Genomic DNA, 25,684 nt, shown 5'->3' on the forward strand with positions numbered 1-25,684 from the left:
CAACCCTGCTTCAGGCTTGGCCAGTGGCTATGTTCAATTGGTAAGGAAGTCACTACAGGTAGAGTGAAAAGAAGGAAGCTTGTACAGCAGAATAAAAATGCAAAACACGCATCCTGTTTAGGCACAAAAGTAAAACTGAAAATAAATTGGCAAAACAATTAACTTTATGTACTGAATACAAAGTGTTATGTTTGGACCAAATCCAATACAGCACATAACTGAGTACCACTCTCCATATTTACAAGCACAGTGGTGGCTGCATCATGTGATGGGTAAGCTTGTAATCATTAAGGACTGGGGAGGTTTTCAGGATGGAAACAAAGAAACAGAATAGAGCTAAGCACAGGCGAAATCCTAGAAAACCTGGTTCAGTCTGTTTTCCACCAGACACTGAGATAAAAAAATGTTTAACTGCATTGTTGGTTAGGGGCTCGTAAGTAAGCGTTTCACTGTAAGGTCTACTACACCTGTTGTTTTCGGCGCATGTGACTAATACAATTTAATTTTGATTCGACCTTTCAGCAGGACAATAAAACCAAGGTCAAATCTACACTGGAGTTGCTTACTAAAAATACAGTGAATGTTCCTGAGTGGTCGAGTTACAGTTTTGACATAAATCTGCTTGAAAATCTATGGCCAGAGCTGAAAATGGTTGTCCAGCAATGATCAACAACCAATTAGACAGAGCTTGGAGAATGTTTTAAATAATAATGGGCAAATGTTGCACAAAGCTCTTAATGACTCACAGCTGTAATCACTACCAAAGGTGATTCAAACTTGTATTGACTCAGGGGGTCAATACATCTTTAATATTCTTTACATATATTCAAATTTTTCTTCCATTTTGACATTACAGAGTAGTTTGTGTAGGTCATTGACAAGACCTCCTCGATCACCCCTATGCCTACAAAGCTTCAACAATGTCAGCCTATAAAGTTGAAGTCAGAAGTTTACATACGCCTTAGCCAAATATATTTAAACTCAATTTTCACAATTCCTGACATTTAATCCTGGTAAAAATGTGCTGTCTTAAGTCAGTTAGGATCACCACTTTATTTTAAGAATGTGAAATGTCAGAATAATAGTAAAGAGTGATTTATTTCAGCTTTTATTTCTTTCATCACATTCCCAGTGGGTCAGAAGTTTACATACATTCAATTAGTATTTGGTAGCATTGCTTTCAAATTGTTTAACTTGGGTCAAACATTTCAGGTAGCCTTCCACAATAAGTTCTCTAATTTTTGGCCCATTCCTCCTGACAGAGCTGGTGTAACTGAGTCAGGTTTGTAGGCTTCCTTGCTCGCACACGCTTTTTGAGTTCTGCCCACACATTTTCTATAGGATTTGAGGTCAGGGCTTTGTGATAGCCACTCCAATACCTTGACTTTGTTGTCCGTAAGCCATTTTGCCAAAACTTCGGGAGTATGCTTGGGGTCATTGTCCATTTGGAAGACCCATTTGTGACCAAGCTTTAATTAACTTCCTGACTGATGTCTTGAGATGTTGCTTCAATATATCCACATCATTTTCCCCCCTCATGATGCCATCTATTTTGTGAAGAGCACCAGTCCTTCCTGCAGCAAAGCACCCCCACAAAATGTTGCTGCCACCCCCGTGCTTCATGGTTGGAATGGTGTTCTTCAGCTTGTAAGCTTCCCCCTTTTTCCTCCAAACATAATGATAGTCATTATGGCCAAACAGTTTTATTTTTGTTTCATCAGACCAGAGGACATTTCTCCAAAAAGTACATACAATCTTTGTCCCCATGTGCAGTTGCAAACCATCGTCTGGCTTCTTTTATGGTGGTTTTGGAGCAGTGGCTTCTTCCTTGCTGAGCAGCCTTTCAGGTTATGTCTATATAGGACTCGTTTTACTGTGGATATAGATACTTTTGTACCCGTTTCCTCCAGCATCTTCACAAGGTCCTTTGCTGTTGTTCTGGGATTGATTTGCACTTTTCGCACCAAAGTACGTTCATCTCTAGGAGACAGAATGCATCTCCTTCCTAAGCGTTATGATGGCTGCGTGGTCCCATGGTGTTTATACTTGCATACTATTGTTTGTACAGATGAACATGGTACCTTCAGGCGTTTGGAAATTGCACCCAAGGATGAACCAGACTTGTAGAGGTCTACAATTATTTTTTTCGGGGGTCTTGGCTGATTTCTTTTGATTTTCCCATGATGTCAAGCAAAGAGGCACAGAGTTTGAAGGGAGGTCTTGAAATACATCCACGGTTACACCTCCAATTGACTCAAATGATGTCAATTAGCCTATCAGAAGCTTCTGAAGACATGACATTTTTTTCTGGAATTTTCCAAGCTGTTTGAAGGCACAGTCAACTAAGTGTATGTAAACTTCAGACCCACTGGAATTGTGATACAGTGAATTATAAGTGAAATAATCTGTCTGTAAACAATTGTTGGAAAAATTACTTGTGTTATGTGGAGCGTATGTAAACTTCCGACTTCATATATATATATATATGTATGTATGTATGTATGTATGTATGTATGTATGTATGTATGTATGTCAAATTAATTAATTAAATTCAATTATGTAATATAAAAATGACCCGCCTTAGAAATCACCATTGTATTGAATATTCTAAAGTAGAATATGTAACGATCAGCGATTTGCCCCTTTATGGTCATGGGCTTGTTGCTGAACTCTTTTCCTTTTACTGCTGCGCTCAGCCGAGACGAGTCACGTGGAGCTGTATGTCATATGACTGTCTGCGCCTTATTATCCTTTTCCCTTCCTTTCCAAAACACAGACGAAGATGGCGGAGGAGCGACAGAACCTTTTGGACGATGAAGGGGATATCTCGTCTTCAGGTCCCAGAAATGAAAGCGGACCGGTTAGACCGATGTCTGCGCTCTGTGACCCGAGACGGCTGCCTCACCGCATTTTCGTCCTGCTTTTTATGTGCTTTCTGGGATTCGGTGAGCAGGGCGGTTCCAACAAAATTCTTTGGAGAGTTTAGGCTTCATTCAGCTAACTTGACTATCACACTAATTGCTTTTGGATATCAGAGTTTGATTATCTTTCACAATGATGTAGTCTTCCATGACTGTATCAATTAAATACGAGCTGGTTTAGAATGTACAGTTTCAGCACTTTGATGTACCAATTCTGCCCACTGACAGCCTTACTTTGTTTCAGGAAGTTACTTCTGTTATGATAACCCAGCTGCTTTGCAGACTCAAGTCATACAGGTGAGGAAGGAGGACTGAAGTTTCCGTCTGTCACATCATGTCACTCTGTCGTCATTGTAGCCTAGCCTGCTGTATGCCAGAGCCTTCCTCCGATGCTTCAATATGGGAAATGACCATAGTTATTGTAGTTATTCTAACTCTATGGACACGTTCTAATTACATGAACGTCTGACTCTTCATGACACCACCTTGATGTTGTAAACTTGCTGATAAGTGAAACAAAGGAAATGGCCCATTAGAACTAATGCAGCTACGTTTCTCACTTCTCATTGTGCTCAAAGGTTTTCTAATACAGTAAACAACAGACCAATATCAGGTCATACCAGTTAGTGTATGGTTGGTCCATGCACTCACAGTTCATATTAGTGTTTCTCTGCCTTTGTTTTGCTTTCTTAAAGAGACCTTTCTAGTCATTTGGGCTACCAATGCACTGACATTCTCTGTCCTCTCTGGTCTGCACCAGGACATGAAGCTGAACACGTCCATGTTCATGCAGCTCTATGCCTGGTACTCCTGGCCCAACGTGGTGCTCTGTTTCCTGGGGGGCTTCCTGCTCGACAGGGTCTTTGGCATCAGGTAGGACCACAGGTTACTAGTTAAACACTACTGTACTGACACCTGTTCCCTACATGGAATACTTGGTTATCGCCATCCAAGGATAACCGTCTTGTACTGGCGCAGACATGGTATTTAACCTCTTGCGTCCAGTGACTACCTGGTTACAGTCACATAACGCGTGCATAGTGCTGTGCTTCTCAGAGCAAAAACTGTATGTGTACAATACATACGTTGAGATTTACACCCTAGGATCCTTTTTACGTCACATTTGTATAATATGATAACGGATGCTGGTTGTAGGTGTGTTTTCCCCCACACACTCCTCCATGGACAATACAGCCTGTACCTACTGTAGTCTGGGCAGGGGTTGTCTGCCAGTTAGTAGGAAATCCCTAGTCTCACCATGAACCTCTGACAACAGAAGATGCTGAGGTAATTGTGTGTGTGTGTGAAGGGTTAATCTGAATCTATGATGAACTAGGGCTGTCATCTCCAGCAACACAAGGAGAGATAACGTTGTGACGAGCATGTTTATATTCACTTCAAATTATCCCCATGTAAACATAGTTTCTGTCACTGTGCTTGTCCTCTCCTGGTAGGCTAGGAACGATAATCTTCGCCCTGTTTGTCTGCGTTGGACAGGTAGGTGCACACCACATGATGGAGATGTGTTCGAGAGCTGCTCTTCTACAAAATATCTAGGAACAAATTAAATAGATATATTTCCGGTGGTAATGTACAGTGAAATCAGAAATGTATTCAGACTCCTTTTAATTTTTGTACATTACACATTTATTAAATCGTTTTTTCCCTCCATTAATCTACACACAATACCCCATGGTTTTTACTTGTACTGTACTACATTCCTAGAGAAAATATGTACTTTTTACTCCCATACATTTTCACTGACACCCAAAAGTATTTGTTTACATTTTAAATGCTCAGGTAGGACAGCAATATGGTCCAATTCATGCACCTATCAGTATAACGCGTTATCATCTCTGTCTCTGATCTGGCGGACTCACTAAACACAAATACTGTGTTTGTAAATTATGTGAGAGTTGGAGTGTGCCCCTGGCTGTCCGTAAATAAAAACAAGAAAATCGTTCCGTCTGGTTTGCGTAATATAAGGAATTTGATGTAGAGCATTTACTTAGACTTTTACTCCAGTATGACAATTGACTGCTTTATTCCCCACTGTACTTAAGTACATTTCAAACCAGATACTTTTAGTCTTTTTTAGTCAAGTAGGATTTTACTGGGTGACTTTTACTGAGCCATTTTCTATTTAGGTATCTTTGCTTTTATTCAAGTATGACTGACCATTGAGTACTTTTTCCACCACTGTGTATTTCCACAGGTTATAGTTGCTGTTGGGGCACTTCTAGATCTATTCTGGTTAATGGAGATTGGACGTTTTGTGTTTGGGTAAGATGCATTTTAGACTATTTTGTCACTGAGCTAGTCCTTGCTACAGCTCCAAGCCACTTCTCTCCCCCTAACTAAGTTCTCTCTCTGGGTAGGATCGGAGGTGAGTCTCTGGCTGTGGCCCAGAACACCTATGCAGTGAACTGGTTCAAAGGGAAGGAACTCAACTTGGTGTTTGGTCTTCAGCTCAGCATGGCCAGGCTGGTAAGAACACGCTAGAAGCGAAGTATAACACCGTATATAGATGGATACAGAAGCACATACTTAAGGTGTTATTTATGTGGCTGATCAGGGAGTGTTGGGTTGTCTCCTGTCCCTCAGGGTAGCACTGTCAACATGAACATCATGGGCTGGGTGTACAACCGTGTCGCTGACCTGGTAGGCTCGACAGGACACACCACTCTGGGAGTCTCGCTCATGATCGGTGAGTTAAAAGTGTGTGTGTCAGCTGTTTGTTCACCCGCACCGACCAGCAATTGATAGTAGGGCGATTGTGGATGGGTTACAATGTGAAAATCTGAGCCCCACACCTGACCCTAACCCGCAAATATCGAAAATCTATATATATTTTACTCTTGCACAATTTATTGAACCATTACATTTCTCTTGAGCATTTAAAAAGGATTGCACCTATTGAACAGTAGCCTATTGTTTTACTGAAACGAAACAAAATGTCAAACATTGAATGGATCTCTTGTAGGACGACTGCACAGCTTTTTTTTATTCCTTTTTTTTAATTTTTTTTACATTTATTGAACAATTAGGCAGTTTTTTTTTTTCTTGAGCAATTGAAAATTCTTAGGCCTATCATTTTACTGAAAGGAAACAGTAAATGGACATCTTGTAGGCTGACCGCCTGTGTGGGCTAATATCCTATACTGGTATATGAATTAATAAAAAAACATTGAATGGGGAGAAAATAAATGATAACTTGGCTACAACACAGCGAAGTTTAGAAAAGGGAAGTGCCCACTGACCAGTTGAGGCTAGAATTGCCTACTTTGTCTTTTTTTTGCAGCCCTGTTAAGGAACAGAATAACGTCCGCTGTGCCAGGTTTCAGTCGGCTGTGCCAGGTTTCAGTCGGCTGTGCCAGGTTTCAGTCGGCTGTGCCAGGTTTCAGTCGGCTGTGCCAGGTTTCAGTGACGCGCCTGGATTCAGTGACGCGCCTGGATTCAGTGACGCGCCTGGATTCAGTGACGCGCCTGGATTCAGTAACGCGCCCGGCAGTGCTGAAGGCGCGTTCACTCTATGTGCTTGATGCTGGAATGCAGAGAATTGTCTTTGCAAGAGCCTGGATTTGTGGGAACGTATGCTCCTGCATCTCCCAGAAAGAAAGGAAACTTTCCTCCACACAATCCTCCAGGGAAAAGTGAGTGCTTCTGTACCTCTGGATTTCGTCGATCTCTCGTCCTCCCAGTCCGTGAAGTTAAATCTTGGTCTCTTTACGGAGTAGTTGCTTGCATTTCCAACTGTAAAGTGAATATTTAATAAGACTAAGCCTAGTAATACTAATTATTCTAATAATAATAAGTTACCTTTGCTGAGATCCTCTGTCCGTGGTGCTGAAACTTGACTGGGGAGTGGAGTGGCTGGCTCTGTCAGTCTCCTGGCTTGGTCAGACACAGCGACTCTTTCTTTGATGGGGAGCATCTTCAGTGTTTTTTGAATTTTGGCCACAGGAGCGTGGCGAGTTTGAGTGAGCAGCATCTTCTCGGCGAGGAGCTCTGATGCCTGTGTGTGGATGTTTACCATGTAGAGTGGATCGCCCTGTGTTGGCTCACAGCGTTGTTTTAGTTTGTAAAAGCAGAGCATCACCAACTAGAGAGTGTGGTACTTCTCTCCTTCTAGCTCTACAGATGCCGCCTTGAAGACTGACAGAAAGTCGGTGAGGGCTCAGCTCATCCTTGTAAATGCCCTTCATTCCATCCAGTTGGTCTCTGTCCTCGAGCATTTGCCGTATTTCTGTGTCCTGCTTGCTGACCGACTCCAGCATGTCAGCCTGGCTGTTCCAGTGAGTCTCACGTTTTTGGATTACTGCACGGGGTAAATTGGCGACAGTGCCGGTCTTCTTTTTAGGTAGGTCACAAGGCTCTTGCCTGCTTCCATCATCTCAGTGACTTCACGAACACACTCTGATGCCTCCCTTTTCTTGGAATTGATGTTTCAGGAGTTGTGCAAGAGATCCAGTGGTAGTCGCGCAGCGCTGCGTTTGTTTGCTCCCTGGTCACTCACAGACACGCTTTTGCAGAGACAGTCACCTGGAATTCCAAAGTCGTTGAGTTCCTTGCTGATTTGCTCGTGGATGTTCTCTGCTGTCTTCCTCAGGTAGGCGTCAGACTCCACGGAGGCGATGACGTGACTTTTCAGTTGCCAATCGTCTGTCAAAAAATAAGCAGGGTGCCTGCCCTTTTTGTTGAAATCATCCGTCCACATGTCTGTGGTGATGGCAGCTCCCCCGGCGTCTAAAGCCTTCTTGATTGACTCAGACCGTGTAGCCTTCTCTGTTGTGGCCTCTTTGGCTCTTTCACACACTGTCTGTCTGCGCGGGATGACAGAGTTGGCCTTGATCGCTTCATTACGGACTCCAATGTTAAGTCCCTGCGCCATACAGGTGAAGCCCTTTCCCGAAACAATGTCAAAGGGATGCAAGTCCACACAATCATCATCAACCTCGGATTTCACCTGCAGTGGTATCTTTTTGCTGTCAGCGTACATGTGAGATGGGCTTGGGGCTAGAGACCTGACTTGCTCGTACGTGGCTTGGCCATATTTGAAGTCCCTGTCATGTGGCTGTTGAATTTCTATAGCGCCTCACAATCATCACACACATCATAGTGCTATCATTCTCTCTTATCACTTCACCAAATCTTTCCCAAACACTACTTTTCTGGCCTCCATTCTGTAGCTTATTGATTTTAAACTCCGACACCATCCTTTTTTCCTCAGTGGATTGATGATACATTTTTCTGCCCCAGTTCCCAAAAGCATTTGGTGATTGGTGCATGTATTTGGCGAGCATACAGTTAGGCCCTATATCTTATGCACTAATGCCAGATAAAAAAAACTCAATATAGCCTATAGATGGACACCAGAATTATACATTTCTGGATTTTTTAAAACATTGTTTCTCTTCATTCCACCCGCCCTTCATCAACACAATATTGAATGAAGCTGAACCCACCCGCCCTGCTGATATAACCACAGGGACTGCGGGTTATGAGTCAACCCGTGCATCGTGTGTGTGTGTGTGTGCGCTTAGTATTTTATTAGTATCCACATATAACATAATACAGAACCACCCAGTGTGTGTGTGAGTTGCATGTCCACGTGATCAGGAGGAGAGTGAGCTAAATTCCCAGGCCTGCTGTCTACATTGAGCCTCAGGTTACATATCTCCCTCCAGCCCTGACAGCCCTGCTTGCAACACCATACCACTTCTATTACAAATGCTCTCTAATCTCAGCACAGAGAGGGATGTCTGATGAATCACGTGATGGAAGAGGTTTCGTGATGCTCCGCCTCACTTCTCTTTTCACTTCCTCTTTCATGGTGGGTGTCCTCACTCGCTCCACAGGAATAAGAGGAGCCCAGCAGTCTGTGTTCTCTCCAGCAGGACTTAACCGTACAGTCCTGTAACATTAGAATGGAATAATGGAGCCCCAGTAGATATGTGCCGATGCTTTACTGAAGCTACAGAGGAATATTAAGCCTGTGAGATGGGTCTAATATGTCCATACCCTACTGTTAATTCAAACCAAAGCCTACTGGATTTAGCCAAATACTTACTGAAATTTCACCTGGTTAATAGAGAATATTTTTTTGGACTACAAACCCCTCTGCTGTAGAGGGTGGGATGTGATATGTGTGTGATGTAGAGATCTTCGACCTCCCCCAAGAAATCGAAAGTATTCCGGCAATCGCTCTCGACACAATCTAAAGTAAACTTTTTGAGCTACTTTTTAATCTAATTACTCTGTTGGTCCTAAAGGAAGCAGTCATGTTTATTTAGACTGAACTAGACAGGTCTTTAAAGATCTTTGCCAGGCTCTTCTCCTGAGGACTTACCCTATTGTGCTGCTGTAGGTTCATGAGCCACACCTACCTGTTCATAGCTGATGTAATGATTTTCCTGTCTCTCTCCTTTATCCCCCCTCACCCTTTCTCTCTCTTGCTCGTGCTCTCTCCATCTCTCTTTCTCCTTCTCCAGCTGGGGCGACATGTATATTCTCTCTGGTCTGTGCTCTGGTGTTGGGCTACCTGGACAAGAGGGCTGAGAGGATCCTCAACAAGGAACAGGGAGCGACCGGTGAGCTAACACGGCAGTCAGTGACTGCCTCCGATGTGTGTCCCAATCAGAGCTGAACTACACAGGATAATGGCATTGACTGGGATGATGGTCATTATCTATGTGCTATGGTTATCATGTCCACTGTATTCTGACAATGTTGGTGTGAGGTGGTAGAGGGTAGGTTCCTTCTGTCACCATTAGCCTATCTCATTTTGCCCTGATGAATTTAGTTGATTTAAGGAGCTCTATCCACCTGGGAAACTTCAAACTACCCATTGTGTTGCATGTAATCTTGTCAGAATTGATTATTGGGAAGTTAGCCTGTGTTTCCACCGTGCTCAGCGTTTCCCTGGGCTGGCTTTAGTGTGACAGGGGCGGAGGTCAGGGGTCGTAGTACTACTTCCTGTGGGTTATTGACTGGCTGTCACACTCCTTTCCCAAGGGGATGCTTTAGCCAAGACTGGTTCTGTGTGTTGAACATGTGTTTTGTGTGTGTAGGGGAAGTGATCAAGCTGACGGATGTGAAGGACTTCCCCTTCCCACTGTGGCTCATCTTCATCATCTGTGTGGGCTACTACGTGGCCATCTTCCCCTTCATTGGACTGGGACAGTGAGTAGCACACAAACCATCAGTCATCATGTCTTATCAGTCAAAACCATCACCAATATTGCCAGCTTTTATCACAAGTAGGAATTTGGGCTGCAAGGTGATTGTAGATCAGGGATTATGTGCTGCCACTTGTTCATGCCTGTCCCCTCGAACACAATGTCTATTCTCCATCATGTACAATACCTTGAGGGAATATAATATAATGAACTCCTTTAGAATAATGTTTTTCTCCCAAGCTGATTTAAAGAATGAACAGTTAGAGACCATGTAATCTAACCCCCTGAGTGGGTAGGAAAGGGAGTACTAAGGAGAGATGGGGGGACAGGGAGATGGGTGGGGGGTGGGGGGGACAGGGAGATGGGTGGGGGGTGGGGGGGACAGGGAGATGGGTGGGGGGCAGGGGGAGAGACAGCGAGAGACGGGCGGGGGGCAGGGGGAGAGACGGCGAGAGACGGGCGGGGGGGGAGAGACGGCGAGAGACGGGCGGGGGGGGGGGGGAGACGGCGAGAGATGGGCGGGGAGACGGCGAGAGGCGGGGGGGGGAGACGGCGGGGGGGGGAGAGACGGCGGGGGGGGGGAGACGGCGAGAGATGGGCGGGGGGGGGGGGGAGACGGCGGGGGGGGGGAGAGACGGCGGGGGGGGGGGGGGAGACGGCGAGAGACGGGCGGGGGGGGGGGGGAGACGGCGAGAGACGGGCGGGGGGGGGAGAGACACGGCGAGAGACGGGCGGGGGGGGAGAGACGGCGAGAGACGGGCGGGGGGGGGGGGAAGAGTGGAGATGCATGTTATAGAATCTAGATTTTTTTTTTATACAATACTTACCTGGCTGCTGGAGCCTGTTCACTACCATGTTCTGCGGTTCACCAATGTGGGGACCAGGTGCAACTCTACTTGGTAGCTGGCTGGAAGGGATGGGGGGTGTTCGGTGTCTGTGTGCACGCGCATGTGCTTGTGTGCTAAAACAGTCTGAGGGACTGTCAGTTGCTCCCTAAGGCCCTGTATAGAAATGTAAAGAGTACATTGGTCTGTGAGTTGTAATGAATGCCTATAGTACAGGAAAAGGGATGTGCTTAATGTGGTGGTGGGATATGTTGCAGTGATAGTATGGACATACTCTGGTCTGGTGTGACTGACTGTCCTTTTCTCCTCTGTCGGTCTTCCCCTTGCAGGGTTTTCTTCATTGAAAAGTTCAACTTCTCACCTCAAGAAGCAAGAGCAATTAACAGGTAACACACACAACTCTTTACCCCAGTCTGAGATGCCGGAGTAACTAATAAAACAAGTGATTCAATTTGGACAGAGTGAGGATGTGCCACTCAACTTTTTGTGAGTTCTTCAAATGAGGTTTGTTTTAGCTCTCTTCTCACCTCAGACTATGAACTGTCACAACACATTGTAACTGTGTCTCTGCCACCCTTGTAAACACAATCACTATCTCTCCCTCCATGTCCCCTCTCTCCACCCTCTCCTTCTCTCCCCCCCGTCCCCTCTCTCCACCCTCTCCTTCTCTCCCCCCCTGTCCCCTCTCTCCACCCTCTCCTTCTCTCCCCCCCTGTCCCCTCTCTCCACCCTCTCCTTCTCTCCCCCCCTGTCCCCTCTCTCCCCCCGTGTCCCCTCTCTCCACCCTCTCCTTCTCTCCCCCCGTGTCCCCTCTCTCCACCCTCTCCTTCTCTCCCCCCGTGTCCCCTCTCTCCTTCTCTCCCCCCGTGTCCCCTCTCTCCACCCTCTCCTTCTCTCCCCGTGTCCCCTCTCTCCACCCTCTCCTTCTCTCCCCCTGTGTCCCCTCTCTCCACCCTCTCCTTCTCTCCCCCTGTGTCCCCTCTCTCCACCCTCTCCTTCTCTCCCCCTGTGTCCCCTCTCTCCACCCTCTCCCCCTGTGTCCCCTCTCTCCACCCTCTCCCCCTGTGTCCCCTCTCTCCACCCTCTCCTTCTGTGTCCCCTCTCTCCACCCTCTCCCCCTGTGTCCCCTCTCTCCACCCTCTCCCTCTCCCAGTATTGTGTACATCATCTCAGCCCCAGCCTCACCTGTGTTGGGCTTCATGGTGGACAGGATAGGGAAGAACGTGATCTGGGTGCTGTGTGCCGTCGTCACGACGCTCATAGCCCACATGATGCTCGCTTTCACCTTCTGGAACCCCTGGATCGCCATGGTGAAGACCATTCTCCATTTTATTACCGATAGAATGGTGCAGAGTGGTTCACAGCAGAATATGACCTTGGAGACATTTAGTAGGACATTCACTAGAAACCTAGTGTATGCAGTGACGAGCGGTGGGCCAGATTTGGACACGCAACCTTGGATCACTGGGTCCTTGAACACTTGCTTTTGTTTAGTCCTGCAAGACAATTACATCCTGCTTCCAGAGGATTGGCTTATGCAGTCAGAGTTTAGATTGTGTTTATATATAGTAATGTAGTTGTTTTGTGACTGGGTAACCAGGTATAGTGAATGGTGTTGGTAACAGTGTTGATAATGGTACTATGTATCTGTGTCCTCCAGTCCCTGTTGGGTTTGTCCTACTCCCTGCTGGCCTGTGCCCTGTGGCCCATGGTGGCCTTCGTGGTGCCAGAGCATCAGCTGGGGACCGCCTATGGCTTGTAAGTACACCTGCTCCTACCCACCCTTTCTGTGGAACCAGAAAGGTGCTTCATACCTACAGGCGTTTGCATTCTATCCATTATTTGTGACTGTGATGATGATGTTGTAGTTATTGTTGATGATGACGGTGGTGATGCTGCTGTTGTTGATGATGACGCATGGCCTTCCTACCTCCCAGCATGCAGTCCATCCAGAACCTGGGCCTGGCTCTGATCTCCATGGCAGCAGGATCTATTCTGGACAACAAGGGATACCTCTTCCTGGAGGTCTTCTTCACTGCCTGTGTCTGCTGTGAGTAACACTTCTGTGTGTGTGTGTGTGTGTGTGTCGAGTCAACCAATAAATGTGTATGTGTCTCTCGCACTCTCTCAGTGGCGCTGATCGCGGTAGTGATGCTGTACTTTGTTGATTATCTACGAGGTAAGGGAGCTGGGAGCTTGGCCTCCTAACACCATTAAAGCACTCATAGTGGAGCGGGCCTTATGATATCATCACTAACCTTGCTCTTTGATATCCCTCTCCCGTTCTCTCCCACCCTTTCTCTTTCTGACCTTCTCCCTCTTTTCCTCTCCCTGCCACTCTCTTTCCATTACTCCCTCTCTCTCTCTTCAGGAGGAGATCTGAACCTCTCAGCCTCTGCCAGGGCCAAACTCCTGAAGGACTCCAATTCAGAGTGAGTATCCATGACCTTTGACCTTTCTCCTCCTCTCCTCCTCTCACACTCAATACAGACAAGAGCCACTGAACGTTAGGTTCTCAACCCACTCATGAGGAAGGCAAGGACCTATTATCAATGTATTATTAAACATCCAACTGGTGCTGGACTAAAAAGAAAAGCCTGCAACTGTGATATTCTTCACTAGGGTTCCCAACCTCTCACCTTATCGGAATGCTCAGAGATAGTTGTAAGAGAAGCTCTACAATATATGATCCCAAGTGGGTTTAATGAAAACATTTGAGAAAAGCATTTCAGTGGTTTGTAGGTAACATTCTGAATTAACATGTTCAAGTGTAGTAGATAATTTGACAGCTCTGGATTAAGTCAAATAGATTTAGACTTTGAGCACCAAATAAACTCTTGATATATCAAATCTGCATATGGTTTTCTTGCTCCTTAACCAATTCTGGCTCTCCTAACTCGGCATACACTGTTCCTGAGTGTGGTCTGTGTGTTGTCTAATCTGGTGTGTGTGTGTGTGACTGCTCGGCCCAATTCCTCTCCAACATATTGTCTCTTTCCCTCTGCCCTTGTTGACTTGCCCACGCAGATGTGAAAAACAGTATGAAGCTGTTTCACTTAACAAGGGCAGTAGAGAAGGACTGGATTTATGGTTCCAGTTGGTCTGTCTGGCTGTGTGCTGAGTATCCCAGACTAATGCATTAGCCCTGTCTTGTGCTGTTTTCCAGGTGAGCGGTCACATAGTCCTGGGCCTCTGTACCAGCTGGCTGCACGGACCTGACCACAGCTGTCAATCACCTGCTAGGGGGCCTGTCTGCACTACTCACTCCTCCCACCTGCACACTGACCCAGCCCTGCATTGTAACTGACCCCTCCCAACAACATACTGACCCATCGCAGCTCAGATGCTGACCCCTCTGCTCTGACATCACACACCAAGGCCGCCTCCTCATCTCACTGACTGCTCCCTCCAGTGTCTGTCAGGGCTAATGACTGACTGGTGTTTGTGCATGCTTTGGAACCTCAAGCCTCAGCACCAATCATACTTTAATGTCAGTAGAGTGGGGCACCAGAAAGCACTTTAAACCGACTTAAGTGTTTTTAAAAAAAGGTTTATAAATGTCTAGAACAAGACTCCAGGCTGAGTGACTTTTACTTCAGAGATGTAAAGTTATTCACCGATAATCCACGTGAAGATATGCCTTTTTGCTTAGTATAATCACCCACACTGTAAGAGGTGAAATGGTTAGATTTCTTCATCTTTTAAGCATCTCTCTCTACAACCAGGATGTTAGAAAGTACATAGATTTCTTCATCTTTTAAGCATCTCTCTCTACAACCAGGATGTTAGATTGTCTATCAATGTTATGTATGTTTTTAAAAATGAATATTGCTCAGAAAAGTATTTTAGATTTTTACTTCCAAGTTTTTGATTATCAAAAGAAACAGTTGGTGTGATAACTTCTATATTCCCATAAATGAATAATCTGTATAATCATCATGAAGAAAATATCAAATTGGTTGGGAACACACAACCAACCAACCAAACAATCTCCTTTCCCTGCTTTTGTATAGCTTGAGGTCATTCTGAACAGTAATCCTAGACGCATGATCTAGTTTGACAGATTTATGCTGGAGGATTTCAGAATCAGCATTGTGTTCAATTCTTTATAGTGCTGTTCCTTCATTAATTCCTTTCGTGGCTGGTCATAGAGGCTCGTAAAACTTTACACTGTCACACCGTCAAGGCTAAGGCAAACCTCGTCAAAGTGATAAAGGAATTTTAAACGGAAACATTTTATATTTCAATTCACCCAATGTACAAAAAAAACCACAACTCAAATTTAGAAATTTTACATTGACCTTTGTGAAAATGACCTGGCTTATGTGCAAGAAGGAGGACTTTAAACAATACTGTAACATTGGCAATTGGGTGGAAACCCTCTTTGCTGTACAACTGAATGAAAGGAAAAATGCTTTGTTTTATTGATCAATCTCAGGAAATTGCCAAGAGATATGTTGAAAACCACTAAATCAAATGATCATTCTAATGACAAAATCATTTTTGATAGTTTTTCTATTGTAATGAAGGATCACTTCAGTCTTTAATCCTGAGTCAGTTTTCTGCAGGACAACCTGAGCTTGAACCAAGTGGCTTGTCGTAGCATAGTATTAGGTCAAATATTGTGGTAGAGGAAGCCTATCCATATACCATTGAAGTTGTGATGGCTGTTTGTTAGCTGCAGAATAGTCTCTGTGTAAATTTCACTAAGAGTGCTGTCTGTTTCGTGTTGATCTAACAAACTTCTAACAGCTCTAAATAACGTGTTCTGTGGGTACTACTGCCTAGAGCAGGGCTCCAACCCTGTTCCTGGAGAACTATCCTCCTGTAGATTTTCACTCCAACCCCAGTTATAACTAACCTGGTTCAGCTTATCAACCAGCTAATTATTACAATCCGGTGTGCTAGATTAGGGTTGTAGTGAACCTACAGGACAGTAGTGCTTCAGGAACAGGGTTGGAGCCCCCTGGCCTCGAGGTACCATGTGTAGTCATACATTCATAATATACTTGTCGTAATTTTAAATCGCCACAGTTAAAATATTACACATTTAATGACAATTTGGTAAAAGATAAATAAAACAAGCGGATGTTCTTGTTACATGGCTGATGTTCACTGTGGTTGTTAAATAACATCAGGCCATTGTGTCCTTGTCAGATCTGATTGTCATTCTGTCTGATCAAATTGACTTTTATATACAACAGTACTGTCTCAGGATGGCAAATAAAAGTTTGTAAAAACAGACCCGTTTTATTTATTTTCACCATGATGATTATTCTACTCCCCCTGCTGTCCATGCACAGTTGAGAGGCATCAGAGGGTCAGTCAGCAGACTGAGGAGAAGCTGGCCAAACTCAGGCCCATGTCTGCTTTTGGCCTGCGCAACTGCTACCCCCCCCCCACACACACACACACACTTTACACATCCCAGATCAGTACTGTACCCAACTGTCCTCACTGGCACACAGAAGTGTCCTGAAGTGATGTGGCCTACTCTGCACTTAACCCCGTCGACATCTAAACCCAGTCTGTCCATATCTGCAGGGGTTGGGGGTGGGGGGTTATGTTGGTCTGCTAATACAGGACTATTTTTGTGAGAAAAAATATTTCCCTTCCCAACATGTAAAGTGTTGGTCCCATGTTTCATGAGCTGATAATTTAATGTTCATTTCTCTACCATAAGTCGCCTACAACATCGTTTTAGAGAATTTGGCAGTACGTCCAACCGGCCTCACAACCGCAGACCACATGTAACCACGCCAGCCCAGGACCTCCAAATCCGGATTCTTCACCTGCGGGATCGTCTGAGACTACCCACCCTGACAGCTGATGAAACTGAGGGGTATTTCTTTCTGTAATAAAGCCCTTTTGTGTGGAAAAACGAATTCTGATTGGCGGCACCCCTGCCCAGTCATGTGAAATGCATAGATTAGGGCCTAATACATTTAAATTGACTGATTTCTTCATATGAACTGTAACTCAGTAAAATCGTTGAAATTGTTGCATTTATATATATATATATACATATATATATATACAGTCAAAAGTTTGGACACACCTCATTCAAGGGTTTTTCTTTATTTTTACTATGTTGTAGAATAATAGTGAAGACATCAAAACTATGAAATAACATATGGAATCATGTAGCAACCAAAAAAGTGTTAAACATAGTTTTGATATCTTCACTATTATTCTACAATGTAGAAAAAAATTTAATAAAGAAAAACCCTTGAATAATTAGGTGTCCAAACTTTTGACTAGTACTGTATATATACACAGTGCCTTTGGAAAGTATTCAGACCCCTTGAGTTTTCCACATTTTGTTAGGTTACAACCTTATAACATTTATTAAATAGTTTTTTCCCCTCGTCAATCGACACACAATACCGCATAATGACAAATCAAAAACCTTTTATTTTTTTAGCAATTTATTACAAATAAAAAATGAAATATCACGTTGTCTTAAATATTCAGACCCTTTACTCAGTACTTTGTTGAAGCACCTTAGGCAGCGATTACTACCTCAAGTCTTCTTGGATATGACGCCACAAGCTTGGCACACCGGTATTTGGGGAGTTTCTTCCATTATTCTCTGCAGATCTCTAAAGCTTTGTCAGGTTGGATGGGGAGTGTTGCTGCACAGCTATTTTCAGTTCTCTCCAGAGATCAAGTTCGGGCTCTGGCTGGGCCACTCAAGGACATTCGGAGACTGTCCCGAAGCCACTCCTGCATTGTCTTGGCTGTGTGCTTAGGGTAGTTCTGTTGGAAGGTGAACCTTCACCCCAGTCAGATGTCCTGAGTGCTCTGGAGCAGGTTTTCATCAAGGTTCTCTCTGTACTTTTCTCTGTTCATCTTTGTCTCAAATCTTACTAGTCTCCCAGTCCCTGCTGCTGAAAAACATCCCCAAAGCATGATGCTGCCACCACCATGCTTCACCGTAGGGATGGTGCCAGGTTTCCTCCAGATGTGACGCTTGGCATTCAGGCCAAATAGTTCAATCTTGGTTTCATCAGACCAGAGAATCTTGTTTCTCATGGTCTGAGATTCTTTAGGTGCCTTTTGGCAATCTCCAAGCGGGCTATCATGTGCCTTTTACTGAGGAGTGGCTTCCGTCTGGTCACTCTACCATAAAGTCCTGATTGGTGGAGTGCTGCAGAGACGGTTGTCCTTCTGGAAGGTTCTCCTATCTCCACAGAGGAACTCTAGAGCTCTGTCAGAGTGACCATCGGGTTCTTGGTCACCTCCCTGACCAAGACCCTTCTCCCCCGATTGCTCAGTTTGGCCGGGCAGCCAGCTCTAGGCAGAGTCTTGGTGGTTCCAAACTTCTTCCATTTAAGAATGATGGAGGCCACTGTGTTCTTGGGGATCTTCAATGCTGCAGAAATCTTTTGGTACCATTCCACAGATCTGTGCCTTGACACAATACTGTCTCGGAGCTCAACGGACAATTCCTTCGACCTCATGGCTTGGTTTTTGCTCTGACATGCACTGTCAACTGTGGGACCTTATATAGACAGGTGTGTGCCTTTCCAAATCATATCCAATCAATTTAATTTACCACAGATGTACTCCAACCAATTTGTAGAAACATCTCAAGGATGATCAATGAAAACAGGATGCACCTGAGCTCAATTTCAAGTCACATAGCAAAGGGTCTTAATGCTTATGTAAAGAAGGTATTTTAATAAATTAGCCAAAATTTCAAAAACTTTATGGGGTATTTTGTGTAGATTGCTAAGGCTTTTTTTTTCTTTATTTCATCCATTTTAGAATAACACGGAACCCAAACCGGCTGCGCGCGTGCGCCATCGTGCGTTATCGTGCATACATTTATTTTGTCCCCATACACCAAACGCGATCACGACACACAGGTTAAAATATCAAAACAAACTCTGAACCAATGACATTGATTTGGGGACAGGTCGAAAAACATGAAATATGTATGGTAATTTAGCTAGTTAGCTTGCACTTGCTAGCTAATTTGTCCTATTTAGCTAGCTTGCTGTTGCTAGCTAATTTGTCCTGGGATATAAACATTGAGTTGTTATTTTACCTGAAATGCACAAGGTCCTCTACTCTGACAATTAATCCACACATAAAACGGCCAACCGTTTCTAGTCATCTCTCCTCCTTCCAGGCTTTTTCATCTTTGAACTTATATGGTGATTGGCATCTACACTTTCATAGTATTACCACAACAACCAGCAAAACATTTTGTCTTTCAATCACCCACGTGGGTATAAGCAATGAGGAGATGGCACGTGGATACCTGCTTCTATAAACCAATGAGGAGATGGGAGAGGCAGGACTTGCAGCGCGATCTGCGTCAGAAATAGAAAGGAGTTCTATTTTAGCCCTTGGCAACGCAGACGCTCGTTGGCGTGCGCGATCAGTGTGGGTGCAATAATTGAATAACATGGATTTCTACATTTATTTTGCGACGCTCGCGCACGCGTTGTGTCTGGTCTGGTAACATAACAAAATGTGGAAAAAGTCAAGGGGTGTGAATACTTTCCAAAGGCACTGTATATATATATACACATTTTTATTTATTTTTAATTAGGGGGTGCTGCTGCACCCCTACTTCCCGTGGCTATGAGTCTGTGTCCATGTCTAAAAAAGGTACAAAAGATCCTCCACTAAAATGTTCTTTCAGGTCCTTTATTGATGCAGTTACTGATAAGCTATTGCTGTACCTTGTATACGTTGCTATGAAGCCACACTCATGCCTTTTGCTTGTTTATTACAGTTTCTAAGCTAATCACTAAATTACATTTGATAGTGTAAAAGAGCTACTATATACATAGTAACTATATTTGTATCTTGAAAGTACTATTTGGTGTAATAACGTGTGTTTTCCATGCCCTGTAAGTGTGAAGTCTCTGAGTGTTTTTTGTTGTTGTTGTCTGCATGTGCCTCAGCAATGTGGATATGGTTTTCAACTGTGTCAACAACAGAGGGCACTATTTATCTGCCATACAATATGTAAGTCAATGTTAGAGTACCTCTGTGAATATGAATGGACTACCTTTTGTTGAACATGCCTACAGGTGAGAATATTACCTTCATGACTGAATACAGTAATACATTCAAGGTGTTTGATTTGGTATTGTTATGAGTTCTGTACTTTGTTGTTTGTGAAATGGAAAAACGTAGTTACAAAAAACTATCGAGGAAAAAGGCGTGCTGTGTATTATTCATTTCCCATTTCTAGAAAAGCCCTTGAGAACACATCAGATAATCCGTTTTTAACCTCTCGTCACTTTGACTAAGCAGCTGAGTATAGTCCAGAAGAGATTAAGATGGACCCATCTCTATGAAGCAGGCCTGCCTGAACTGATGGGCAATTTTGTGCCAAAAGACATAGAACAAAATGGTCCATTCACCTATTAACAGAAAATAATTAGCTGTTTTTCTGACTTGCAGAGAAGAAAAATAAGAAAATCATTAATTGATATATGGCAGTACCAGAGAAGGTTGGCACTACAGTTGTGAGAAAAAGTATGTGAACCCTTTGAAATTACCTGGATTTCTGCATAAATTGATCAATTTTTTTTTATCTGATCTTCATCTACTGTAAGTCACAACAATACTTAAGAAAAATACAATCATTTGTGTGTTATTAGTTTGTCTATATTGAATACATAATTTAAACATTCACAGTGTAGGTTGGAAAAATTATGTGAACCTCTAGGCTAATGACTTATGCAAAAGATAATTGGAGTCAGGAGTCAGCTAACCTGGAGTCCAATCAATTAGACAAGATTGGAGATGTTGTTTAGAGCTGCTCTGCCCTATAAAAAACACTCACAAAATGTGAGTTTGCAATTCACATGGATCATTGCCTGATGTGAACCATACTGTGAACAAAAGAGATCTCAGAAGACCTAAGATTAATAATTGTTGACTTGCATAAAGATGGAAAGGGTTACAAAAGTATCTCTAAAAGCCTTGATGTTCATCAGTCCACGGTAAGACAAATTGTCTATAAATGGAGAAAGTTCAGCACTGTTGCTACTCTCCCTAGGAGTGGCCTCCCTGCAAAGATGACTGCAAGAGCACAGCGCAGAATGCTCAACGAGGTTAAGAAGAATCATAGAGTGTCAGCTAAAGACTTACAGAAATCTCTGGAACATGCTAACATCTCTGTTGACGAGTCTACAATACGTAAAACACAAAAAAAAAATGGTGTTCATGGGAGGACACCACGGAAGAAGCCACTGCTGTCCAAAAAAAACATTGCTTCACGTCTGAAATTCGCAAAAGGGCACATGGATGTTCCACAGCGCTACTGGCAAAATGTTCTGTGGACAGATGAAACTAATGTTGAATTGTTTGGAAGGAACACACAACACTTTGTGTGGAGAAAAAGGGCACAGCACACCAACATCAAAACCTCATCCCAACTGTAAAGTATGGTGGAGGGAGCATAATAGTTTGGGCTGCTTTGCTGCCTCAGGGCCTGGACATCTTGCTATCATCAACGGAAAAATGAATTCCCATGTATATCAAGACATTTTGCAGGTGAATGTAAGGCTATCTGTCCGCCAATTGAAGTTCAACAGAAGTTGGGTGATGCAACAGGACAACGACCCAAAACACAGTTGTAAATCAACAACAGAATGGCTTCAACAGAAAAAAATATGCCTTCTGGAGTGGCCCAGTCAGAGTCCTGACCTCAACCCGATTGAGATGCTGTGGCATGACCTCGAGATTGGTTCACACCAGACATCCCAAGAATATTGCTGAACTGAAACAGTTTTGTAAAGAGGAATGGCCCAACATTCCTCCTGACTGTTGTGCAGGTCTGATCTACAGAAAATGTTTGGTTGAGCTTATTGCTGCCAAAGGAGGGTCAACCAGTTATTAAATCCAAGGGTTCACATACTTTTCCCACCCTACACTGTGAATGTTTACATGGTGTGTTCAATAAAGACATGAAAACGTATAGTTGTTTGTGTGTTATTAGTTTAAGCAGACTGTGTTTGTCTATAGTTGTGACTTAGATAAAGATCAGATCAAATTGTATGACCAATTTCTGCAGAAAGCCAGGTAATTCCAAAGGGTTCACATACTTTTTCTTGCCACTGTATATCTGGTTATACTCTGCACACCACCGGATGGACCATCTTACTCCTAAATAACTGGACCCAGAGCTGCTTCCGGTGCCTGTCTAACCCAGGAAATACAGCAGTATTGGCTTTTCATTTATCTGACTTTAATTTATCTGCATGTCCAGCCCTTATAATTAAGTGTTTTAAAATGGTATTTTCAGGACAACCAGGGATACAAGTAGAACACAAAATAATTTGACATTAACAATTGCATTCATGAGTTTTTTTACAAATACAATAAGGTCCGCCAAATCAACACACACACACACAAAAAAAACTGATAAAATGAATTTACAGCGCCTTCAGAAAGTATTCACACCCCTTGACTTTTTCTACATTTTGCTGTGTTACAACCTGAACATAAAATGGATTACATAGAGATGTGGTGTCACTGGCCTACACACAATAACCCGTAATGTCAAAGTGGAATTATGTTTTTAGAAATATTTACAAATGAATTAAAAATAAAAAGCTGAAATGTCTTGAGTCAAGTATTGCAGAGAAACCCCTTTGTTACACTAAGCCTAAATGAGTTCAGGAGTAAGTTGCATGGACTCTGTGTGCAATAGTAGTGTATAACATGATTTTTGAATGACTACCTGATCTCTGCACCCCATACAATTATCTGTAAGTCCCTCAGTCGCGCAGTGAATTTTTAACACAAACCACAAAGATCAGGGAGGTTTCAATGCCTCTCTCAAAGAAGGGCCGCTATTGGTACTGTAGATGGGGAAAAATAAAAATGGAATATCCCTTTGAGCATGGTGAAGTTATTAATTACACTTTGGATGTAACTGGATCCTGGACGTCCTGACGGGCCGCCCCAGGTGGTAAGGGTAGGTAACAACACATCCGCCATGCTGATCCTCAACACAGGGGCCCCTCAGGGGTGCGTGCTCAGCCCCCTCCTGTACTCTCTGTTCACTCATGACTGCACGGCCAGGCACGACTCTGACACCATCATTAAATTTGCCGATGACACAACAGTGGTAGGCCTGATCACCGACAACAACGAGACAGCCTATAGGGAGGAGGTCAGAGACCTGGCCGTGTGGTGCCAGGACAACAACCTCTCCCTCCACGTGATCAAGACAAAGGAGATGATTGTGGACCACATGAAAAAGAGAACCGAGCACGCCCCCATTCTCATCGACGGGCCTGCAGTGGAGCAGGTTGAGCGCTTCAAGTTTCTTGGTGTCCACATCACCAACAAACTAACATGGTCCAAACACACCATGACAGTTGTGAAGCGGGCACGACAAAACCTATTCCCCCTCAGGAGACTAAAAAGATTTGGCATGGGTCCTCAGATCCTCAAAAGGTTCTACAGCTGCACCATCGAGAGCATCCTGACTGGTTGCATCACTGCCTGGTATGGCAACTGCTCGGGCTCCGACCACAAGGCACTACAGAGGGTAGTGCGAACGGCCCAGTACATTACTGGGGCCAAGCTTCCTGCCATCCAGGACCTCTATACCAGGCGGTGTCAGAAGAAGGCCCAAAAAATTATCAAAGACTCCAGCCACCCTAGTCATAGACTGTTCTCTCTGCTACCGCATGGGAAGCGGTACCAGAGCGCCAAGTCTAAATCCAAAAGGCTCCTTAATAGCTTCTACCCCCAAGCCAAAAGACTGCTGAACAATTAATCAAATGGCTACCTTAACTATTTACATTAACCCCCCCCTGCTGGTACTCGCTGTTTATTATCTATGCATAGTCACTTCACCCCTACCTACATGTACAAATTACCTCAACTAACCTGTACCCCCACACATTGACTTGGTAGCAGTACCCGTATCCCTGTATATAGCCTTGTTATTGTTATTTTATTGTGTTACTTTTTAGTTTATTCAGTAAATGTTTTCTTAACTCTATTTATTGAACTGCAATGTTGGTTAAGGGCTTGTAAGTAAGTATTTCACGGTAAGATCTACACCTGTTGTATTCGGTGCATGTGACAAATACAATTTGATTTGATAATTACTGTGTAAGTCTATGGACGGGGGTGAGAACCATGAGCCTCCTAGGATTTGTATTGAAGTCAATGTACCCAGAGGAGGACAGAAAATAGCTGTCCTCCGGCTACACCATGGTGCTAGAGAGTGCTGTTGAGGCTACCTTCATTACAAAATAGGGTGTTTTAATCAGTTATTTGATGATCTAAAAAGATAACTTTTTTAACGTTTCATTGTTTTTATTTTCATGAAATTCACTGAGTAGGATGGTGCACATTTTAAGGGGCCGATGGTGGTGGTGGTCATAACCACTTTTCTTACCTTACTCATCAGAGAGGAGTTGTTGTGTCTAGTCCTTGAAGATGCCATGGTTGTGACGGCAGACACTCCCAACTCCTTGACTTCAGCTGCTGGCTGCTCTGTAACAGATGGACCTCACCAGCTTTTGTCCACTTTGCTTACCTGCTTTAAGTTAGGTAAAACCTAACATAACTGACCTGCCTTGATCAATAAAATCACACTAAGCTACACATACAAGGCTAAGCCAAGAAGCTAAACTGATGATGCATTACATTGTTTCCAAGTTAATGCCACTGATAATAACATATCTGGCTACTTACTGTTGGAGAACCACAGAAAGTCAGTCTACTCAGACCATCTCAAGCCGCCTGCAAATATATTTATAACTAACCCAAGATAGTTCATCTGTGTCGTTTTCAATGGGAGCGAATTCATTATAGTGGGTTGAACAAGCAAGGAGGTGGGCAGAGCCAAGCACTAGCTAGCGCGATCCTATTGGCGTTCTGGCATGTATTTGAATATTTCTGTTAGGGAACGCATTCTCTGTGAAGCGTGTGTGTGTGTGTCCAAGAACTCAATTCGCCTTTGTTGCCCTTGTAAACAACGTAATTTTTTTAAACTTTGGCAAAGGGCCACGTCTACAAAACTTAGTGCAACCTGTTTCGTAACATATTTTTGGGGAACAGAAAACTATTCAGTTCGGCCTTTTCTCCATTGAGAAAATCAGCAGAAAATGTTTCCAGTTCCATCTCGCGTCATACTCTCCCACTGAAGGAGATTCCAACCGGATGCATCAGATTTATACATCCGGTGAAACATCTGGCTTCTTGTTCTCTGTGCCGCCTATTTATATGGTTGGGCACTGTCATATATGACACAGTCTATTGCAGCGTTTTGCTGTCATTATATTGACAAAATGTAATCATCAATGTGCTTTGATTTTCTTGAGGACTTTTCGGAAGAAAAAACAATAATGGCCACAAACAAGGACACCTCAGACAAGCCTAAAGCTTCAACAATATTCTATTGTCAAATAAATACATGGTATTCAATCTATGTGCCCAGCATATTCATCTCCCATGTCTGACTCCATGACTCGCGACTGTAGGTCCACTGGCGACACATGAGGATTGTAAATTCCTTCCCGGTTACCCGTAAATGAGAGAATATATATATTCCCACCATGCTTTGCAGAGAGAGCTAACAAACTGGTGATTTATGTTGATTACAGGATTAAATTACTCCCCCTTTGCCGCGACACACATGCAGTATATAGCCTATCATACACGACCCAAACATCTTATTGGATGAGAGAACAATTCCCAAGTCGGCTCTTTCTGACAGTGGGGCTACTCTACTCTCTTCACTCTC

The 25,684-nt window shown here is 43.8% G+C and overlaps 1 protein-coding gene across 1 annotated transcript; it reads left to right on the forward strand.

Moving 5' to 3' along the window:
• The first annotated feature begins 2,703 nt into the window (after positions 1-2,703).
• On the forward strand, positions 2,704-14,516 carry mfsd1 (major facilitator superfamily domain containing 1). The gene is made up of 16 exons (XM_014214576.3): positions 2,704-2,945; positions 3,166-3,218; positions 3,682-3,794; positions 4,376-4,418; positions 5,137-5,204; positions 5,300-5,408; positions 5,526-5,628; positions 9,413-9,511; positions 9,992-10,103; positions 11,274-11,330; positions 12,098-12,254; positions 12,605-12,702; positions 12,882-12,994; positions 13,076-13,123; positions 13,316-13,376; positions 14,111-14,516. The coding sequence occupies exons 1-16, from the start codon at positions 2,783-2,785 to the stop codon at positions 14,112-14,114; spliced, it is 1,401 nt and encodes a 466-aa protein (XP_014070051.1). The 5' UTR covers positions 2,704-2,782; the 3' UTR covers positions 14,115-14,516.
• Positions 14,517-25,684: the final 11,168 nt, after the last annotated feature.

Source organism: Salmo salar, chromosome 09 (assembly GCF_965601325.2).
Source record: "Salmo salar chromosome 09, fSalSal1, whole genome shotgun sequence".
Classification (NCBI taxonomy): domain Eukaryota; kingdom Metazoa; phylum Chordata; class Actinopteri; order Salmoniformes; family Salmonidae; genus Salmo; species Salmo salar.